The sequence below is a fragment of the Otolemur garnettii genome, unplaced genomic scaffold (assembly GCF_000181295.1).
Source record: "Otolemur garnettii isolate 467f Iridium unplaced genomic scaffold, OtoGar3 scaffold00069, whole genome shotgun sequence".
Classification (NCBI taxonomy): domain Eukaryota; kingdom Metazoa; phylum Chordata; class Mammalia; order Primates; family Galagidae; genus Otolemur; species Otolemur garnettii.
In genome coordinates, this window is record NW_003852464.1 from 6,348,402 (window position 1) to 6,356,664 (window position 8,263).

At 41.6% G+C, this 8,263-nt stretch overlaps 1 protein-coding gene across 1 annotated transcript in view; it reads right to left on the reverse strand.

The window, feature by feature from the left end:
* The window catches only part of DHX15 (DEAH-box helicase 15), a 50,493-nt gene extending 42,826 nt beyond the window's left edge, over positions 1 to 7,667 (reverse strand). The window contains exons 1-2 of the mRNA XM_023515343.1: positions 7,386 to 7,667; positions 1,162 to 1,588 (exon numbers count right to left, since the gene is read on the reverse strand). Of these exons, the coding sequence (XP_023371111.1) occupies positions 1,162 to 1,588; positions 7,386 to 7,456 (498 nt within the window). The 5' untranslated portion in view covers positions 7,457 to 7,667. The remainder of the gene's footprint in view (positions 1 to 1,161; positions 1,589 to 7,385) is intronic.
* Positions 7,668 to 8,263: the final 596 nt, after the last annotated feature.

The following is an 8,263-nucleotide window of genomic DNA, read 5'->3' on the forward strand; positions in this document are numbered from 1 at the left end:
CCTAAGTTTTCCCTCATTAAAAAAGAAAAATTATACTCACTAAGGCTTGGTATTTAATAAAAGACTCCCTATGTTGGTTGCTACAGTAGCCTTCAAAATGTTTCTACAAAATACTCAAAACTGATCTGCAGCACACGGAATTTACAAAAAAGATAAACCACATATGCAGTACGCTAAGTTCAGTACACTAGTACGCTGGTACCACAGGTTCATAAATATGAAAACATAGACCAGTAGGAAACACAGTATATTAACGACCATCTCTGCATAGTAGGACAGCTCGTCATTAAGTTCATTTCAAAACTTTCCTGAATTTCCTACAATGGCTAGGGACTGCTACTTTTATAACCAAAAAAATTTCTAACCAATGATTCAGGCTCAAGAATATGAAGAGATGGTTAAGTGTTGCTCACAGCAAGAAAATGAGAATTAAAAAACACATCAAAATATCACTTTTCACCTGTCAGATAGGCTCTCTAAGGAGGGCTGTTTAGCTGTATATACCACAATTACAACTTATCTTCAGACCCAGCAATTTCCACCTCCTACATACTTGCCCATGCAAAAGAACCATTAGGGCCAGGCTAGACGCCTATAAACGTAAGTATAGTAAATAACAACCCATCCATGTTTGAAAAATATCCTAGATATATTATTGAGACATTAATGACAGGGTCAAGTTCCACAGTGGGGTGGGGGTGAATGGATGAATGAAAGTCATGGGTACAGACTCTATGCTTTCCAGCACATCATGTTTAAAAAAAAAAATACATAATATTCAAATGGTTCAAAGAGTTATAATAAAAAACAAACAACAAAAACAAAACCACCCAATGGTTCAGATTTCTCCCAAGCACTGGAAAACAAATTTTGTTTGCTATAGTAAACATCAGTACCATCCCAGAGCAAAATGGGTAGGAAAGCATCACTTTGCAATATCTAAGGTAATAAAATTGGGAAAAAATGGTACTGCTATTTTCATCCACAGACCGAGGGATGACAGGGACTTCCTATTGGATTTCCACTCTGAAAGTCACTAAAAATTGCTAAACATCAAAGCAATTATTCTTCAAGATGTTCTACCAGACAATCGGAATGACCAGCAGCATCAAACAAGCAGCATTTAGTAAACATTATGTGCCATGACATACAATAACTCACCTGTGTTGTTTTACCAGACCCAGTCTCACCAACCAGTACGAAGGATTGATGTCTAACCAGAATATCTGTAAATCTATCCTTATATTCCCAAACAGGGAGCTGAAGCCGTTTCTTTAGAATATCATAGTATCGAGGAGTATGGGGTAAGTTGGTAAATGGATTAATGCACTGTGGAAGTGACGTGTGCCCTGCATGCCCTGTGTGTGTTGAATGAGCAGAATGTGTTGAATGTGCCGAATGGGTTGAGTGAGCTGAATGGGAAGCTTTTAAAGGTGGTAATCCAGCACTGATAAGCATAGCATTAGTAGAAGCTCGCAATTCCTTCTCCTTTTCTTTTTCCCTCTCCCGCTCTCTATCTCCTCTATCACGTTCTCGGTCTCGATCTTTAGACCGATCTTCACGATCCCGGTCACGATCTCGATCCTTCCTAAAAATAAAAATATAGAATTCAGATCCTAAATTTTATACAAAATTCCCATGGTAGCATTATATTTTTTAAAAAGACTACAAATATCTAACGACCAAATGAATACACAGATAAAACTCAATTGTTTATGTAACTATCAAAAATAATAATAATAAAAAAAAGAACTTCTATCAAGGAGCCCCCGCACTCCACCCTAAACCTCTTTCCCTTCCTTGACAATGCTCGAACTCTTTTCCACAACCTTTAACATAAGATGAGACAATAAAAGAACTCAGCATCTTGCAAGTAAAACTCCTATGTAGACAAGAGAAGTCAGACACTAGAGATTAAGCATAAAGTGGGGAAAAGGGCCTAATCAGGCAACAGACAACATTACAATCTTTACCAGATTCTCCTTCATGTTATGTGAAAAGCTATTTTTGCACTGAAAGAATATTCAAGATACGGTAAGAACACTGCTAACGGACAAAAAACAGTGTTACAGTAATGAAGAATAGTTTTGCTTGACCCTTTTAATTCATTTCAAATAAATACTCTTTCCTTGCCTCAAGAAAATGTTCTATGCTGTAAGTGAAGAGAGCATAGTACAACGTTATACATAATCAGTATCTCAAAAGTATAATCCATACAAGTATGGATTATAGTTGAATTTATTTTCTTAGAGATAATCTCCAGCACTTTCCCTATTTGGTTTAATGAGCATATATTGCTTTATAAAAAAAATTTTTTGAAATTTTATTCCTTTTTCATTGTTTACTCTTACATCTTAGCTATAATAGCAATAATAAAACATTGGAAAAACTCTATAAACCTATATACCTTGATCAACCATAAAATGAAATCTAGACAAAGCAAGCTTCACTGAATATATTTAACTGTGTATAATGTGTAACTTTTGGCCCACATTTCTAAGGAAAAAATAACAGTGCATATCAGACATGCGGAGTGTGCCTAAGGATCCCAGCAGGCCTCCCGGGGGTTCCAGTCCAGGAAGATCCAGAATCTCATGGGAAAGGGCTGCAGCCACCTCAGTGTCACAATCAGGGGAGAAGTGGGAGAGACTGATGAGGTGAGCCACAGCCATGCAGAAGTCCCAAGGCCCCACAGACAGGACCCCTGTGCAGGCCCCAGTGACCCACCTGACTGCCTGCTGGGCAAGCAACCTCATAAGCTGCCACCTAGAAGACCTTGCACATGGCCATCTTAGCAGGGAAGGAAGGGCTCCGGGAAAATAGAGCACTCAGCTGTGGGAAGGTGGTGCTATATGCATTTACCAGGGGAGTGTCAGCCCTCCCCAGATGTGTCAATGTGTCTCTCCTGGCCAAAAGGCAGACACTTTCTCGGGGGCATTTTCCTGAAAGTTTAAGCCAAAAGTGTGGGTGTGCATTATATACAGGAACATATTATACACAGCAAAATATACTATTAAGTCATTTAAAATGTTAAAATTATATAGGTAGCCACCATATTAAATACCCAACTTGGGTTATCTACTTCTAGTTACTAGAGATGCCCATCCCCCACGATGGCAATTTTAAAATAATCTATACTGGGATCCCCATAAGCAGAATGACTGCAGGTTGCTCTTGTTTATGTGTTCAGCTGAAGGCTGCCTATGAGGTGGGCTGATGCGGGGCATAAAGTTAAATCATCTCTGCTTATTCATTCTACTGATCCAGGTTACTTCAGATCAAGTCATATAGCAGGCAAACTTGCCACAAGGTGTATAGACCCAGTCAATAATGAAGTTATCTTCATTATTCCTAATCTATAGTTATAACAAAAATAGTATGGTCATTTGAAATGTTAAAATTATGTAGGTAGTCATCATCTTAAACTTAAGTCAAATTTTCTATGTTCCCAGTACAGTCATGTACCTGTAACATTTTGGTCAACTGACTGCATGGATGGGGTTGGTCCCATAATACTGGAGTATTTTTACTTTACCTTTTCTTTGTTTAGCTACACATACTTGCCACTATGGTACAAGTTCCTACTGTATTTATTCAGTACAGTAACATGCTGTACAGGTTTGTAGCCTAGTAGCAAACAGGCTATCCTACCCTGGTTGATGTAAGTACACTCTATAGTGTTCAAATGATCAATTTGCCTAAGGACATGTTTCTCAGAACTTGTCCCCAACACTAAGCAAAGCATGATTATATCAGTAACACAGCAGGAACAAGCATTCATTCTCTAGGATGGTTCCCCCAATTACACAAATGGTAAGCTAACCAATTATAACTGATTTTGTTCCTCTTAAAACATACCTATATATTTCTATTTTATCTATAAAGTGTGGTTTTTAAATGATTTGTGGATTATAAAAAGTATTAAATAAGTTAACATGTAGTATGCCTGAACACTGCCTGGTACATTGAAAATGCCCAATAAATATAAGTTATCACTGAAGATTTTAAGTTACAGTACTATGTTAAAATCCTACATGAAGAATAACTGGCACTGAAGTACGGCTAATTAAAATGTAAACTAGCCATCAAAATAGGAATATTTTAAATAAGCAACTGCTTTTTAATCCAGCTATCTTCTTTCTTTTTTTTTTTTGGCCAGGGCTGGGTTTGAACCCGCCACCTCTGGCATATGGGGCCAGGGCCCTATTCCTTTGAGCCACAGGTGCCGCCCCCAGCAATCTTATTTCCAGGAACAACTTCTAAAGATATGTGTTCACAAATATTTATCTGTCAAGATGTCCATATTTTTCATTTACAAAACAACTGGGAAACTACATAAACAACACACAGGAGAGTGATTAACAATTTATGATGCACCTTTACAAACTGAAAACTATGTAGTCAATGAAAAGGACAAGTATACCAATAGTCAATGACATTTCTAAGTGAAAAAAAGCACAAAATGGCACACACTGAAAAATTCCACTGATACTTAATACTATAGCTCGTATTTGTGAGCAAATATGCAGTGATCTGAATAAAATGTTCACCAAAAAGGGTGGTGCCTGTGGCTCAAAGAAGTAGGGCACCAGCCCCATATACCAGAGGTGGCAGGTTCAAACTTGGCCCTGACCAAAAACTGCAAAAATAAATAAATAAATAAATAAAAATAAACTCTTCACCAAAAAATGTTCTTCCAAGATGGAGACAATTTTGGGAAATGTATTGCCTTTTTCTTTATACTTTTGTGTACCAACATTTCTTGTGTTCCCTGGGAAAGTTATTTAACCTCACCTACTACATAGGATCAGAGTAAAAATGTGTTTATTACATATAAAACACCTAGAAGGTGTCAAGTGTATAGCATGTACTCTACATGTTATCACAGCACTAATATATTAGTTTCATTTTTCTGTAATTAAAAGGAAAATTAAGAATAACAAAAACCAACATAAAAAGAAAAACATCCCTGATTTCAAAAAGTTTTTCCATACGTCAACAGTAAGTTGTTTAGTGGGATAATATGATGAAAATTTTGTGGGTTGATGAGAGAAAAGAATGAAGTCAGAATACGTAACAGAAATCTACTACTTCACCTGACTTAAAAGTTAAAATATGCCAATAGTAAATAAAGCCTTATATAGTTTCGAGCATAAATCTAAGTTAAACAGCCCATTGAATTACTCTGCCTTCTCCTTATTGGAGAAATGGACAGTTCTGTTTAGCAGTGGCATTCGAGACAGGCCCATGTTCTCAGATAAAACCACCTACTAGGGATTTAATAAAAACCCCTGGGTGCTAATAAACACTGCAAGCCAACTGCTAAATAAAACCATTTCCAATAGAAATGGCACTCAAATGATAAAGGAATCAGTATTAAAACCTCCCTAGAATTTCTCAGAACTCAGGCATTATTCCAAAGATGATCTCTCCTTTATCTACATGCAAATGTCAATATACAAAGGTTACCACCATAGACCCAAAAAGTACACATTCTTACTAAGGGATCTGTTTTTAGAAGGGAAAGGAGACAACCACATACACATTTCATGGGACTACTAATGTCAAGGAAAGCATTTTAAATGGTGCACACATGCACATATACTCATTCCCTCCCCATATACTTTGTTCCAATCTGTGTGACATCAAGTGCATCTTAGCCAGATGACAACCAATTTATTTTTGCAGCAGCGCAATCAAGAACCAAGTGTTCCTTACTTTACCAGCCCAGTATAAATGTCATTAAAATACACTGTAATGACTCTTAAGTACATTATTAGGCTAAGTGCTAAACAGTGAAAATGGAAAAAGCAGGGTTCTAGATCCTGCTGCAAACTGTAAATTTGTACAAGTCACCTAATCTCTGGTCTCCATTTCCCATTCCTTGAGAAGAGCTGATTATACTCTTACACTGCATCCAGCTCTAAAGGTTTGTGACACAGAACTCAAATGCACTCCTATTTGCGGGTTATAGAGGATGGAAGGGCAGCCTAAGGAGCGCATTGCAGTGCCCTTGTATTATTACAATCCCTAATGTTTTAACCTAAAGAAATCTACAAACTTAAAATGTGACCTACTTCTGCTTTCTATTCAATAATTCAATATATGGGAAGACGTCGAAGAGTACATCTACCCTGGCTTACACTCCACACTGAAACTCAACAGATTCCTGGAAATCAATTCCAATGACGAACTTTTGGTGAGCAAAAATTCACAGAAGTTACGTACACACAATAAAATCAAAGTATGCAAAAGTATTTGGATATTAAGACTTGTATGTTGTTTGCCTGAATTATTCAAATAGATTTCTGTACTGCAGAAGTAACAACATGCACTAGACCTGAAATGATTTTTATGCAATCGCTGGTAAATGCCTCTGTATCTTTAAGCATAGGCTAAGTCAAAGGAATCCGGAACATTATGTGTCGATGTATTTCAACTCTCAACGGGGCGATCTATTTTCCAAAAATATTAAGATACTTTGGAGAAGGATCTAAATGAGAGAGTAGAAAATAACTTACTGGGAAAAAAAAGAATGCGTTCTAATCTCTACCCGAGAGATGGTCAGTAACAGCTACTTTCACCAAGGCAGGAAATAAAGGAGATGGCGGGAGCGTAGGTAGAGGGCGGAAGTTTGACTAGTATCTACTTTGAAGTGTTTGAATGGACCGAGGCACGCTCTCTCCCGCCAAACTATAAACCGAGCCGCTCCAAACCGCCAGCCTTCCAGCCCATCGGGTATAACACTCCACACGTTTTCCTTTCTCTCGGCAAAGCTCTCCACTCTCCCTTCCCCCGAGAACTAGCCTTTTGCTCGCTTCACTCAACTCCCGCCACCCCCACTCCGGCCTACACAAGAATCCACACGCTTCTCACTTTCCACCCTCGGCCTTCCCCCTTCCGGAGCGCCCAGCCGCGCCCCCCACACGCACACCCACTGCCCTCTGCCCGGCCCCCTCCAGCCCGAGAAGCATCTGGTGCCCTTGGAAGCGAATCCTCCCGCCGCGCCCTCCCCCACTCTTGCCCCAGGCTCCAGGCCTTACTCGGAAACAGAGACCACGAGGTCCGCGGTTCGCTCCCGCCCGACCCCATCGAAAGTGACCCTCGCTCGGCTTGGCCTAGAAAAGGCGGCGCGCTCGCGTCCGCGACAGGCCTCTGCACTCTCCCAACTGGGCCGGGCGGCGACCCCGGCACACACGAACCCCCGCACCCTTGCCGGGCCGGACGGACGCCGCTCTTTCCCGACCAGCCGCTGATGAACCCGGCCCAGGAGAAAACAAAGGCTCGGGCTCCGGGACCCGCTCGGCCAGGCCAGGCCTAGCCCGCTCCCCGCCCGGACCCCAACAAAGCCCGAGCCGCTGCCGCGCGCCGCCGGCCTCGCTTACCCATCGGTCCCCGCACGCTTCTTGCCGGAGGGGTAATCCTCGCCCAGGTCCAGCCGGTGGCGCTTGGACATCTTCGCACTCTTGGAGCGGGCGGTTGTGAAGGAAGAAAAACAAGAAGCTGGCTACTGTATGGGCACAGTAGAAGACAGCTACTTAACTCCGGAGGACCCCCACCCCGCCCGCTACAACAGCCCACACCGTGCGGCCCGAACCAGGAGCTAAAATGGCGGCGGCGGCGAGGGCTGGGCCTACGCGCGCGCTTCCGTAGCGTGCGTGCGTACGTACGTGCGTGTGTGGTGCGCGCGCACGCTGCCCAGAGGCGGGAACTCCAATCCCGCCCGCGGCGTCATTGGTCCGATCTCTTCCGGCCCGCCCTCTTTCCAGCCTCCTCTTCTTCCTGGAGATTTCCGCCCCTTTGAGCGGCTGCCTGGGAGCCTGAGTATTGTGGCCTACTTCAGTCTTTCTTTACCCTCGTGTTTTAGGAAATGGGGAAAGTCTAGTCGTACTTAAGAAACCCTATCCATCTGTAGTACTCTAGCTTTTATAAGTCCAGATCTAGAACTTGGAACCACTGCGCCCAACGCTCAACTGCATTGAGAAAACTGAAATGAGAAAATGTTAGGACTTGGCATGCTCTATTTTGCCCTTTTTTCCCCTAGCGCGGATAATATGCACTCAAGCCATAAATGTTTTTACTGGAAACAGAAAATTGACAGTGAATGCACAGTTTGTTTTGCTTTGCGTGACTACCAGACACTTTTACAGTATTAACCCTAGCTCTGTTTTCATTCTTAGGGTAACCAGCAAGGTAGATGTGTTATAGATGGGGACACTAAGGCTGAGGAAAGTGAAGAAATCACACAGCCATAAGGGCTGTA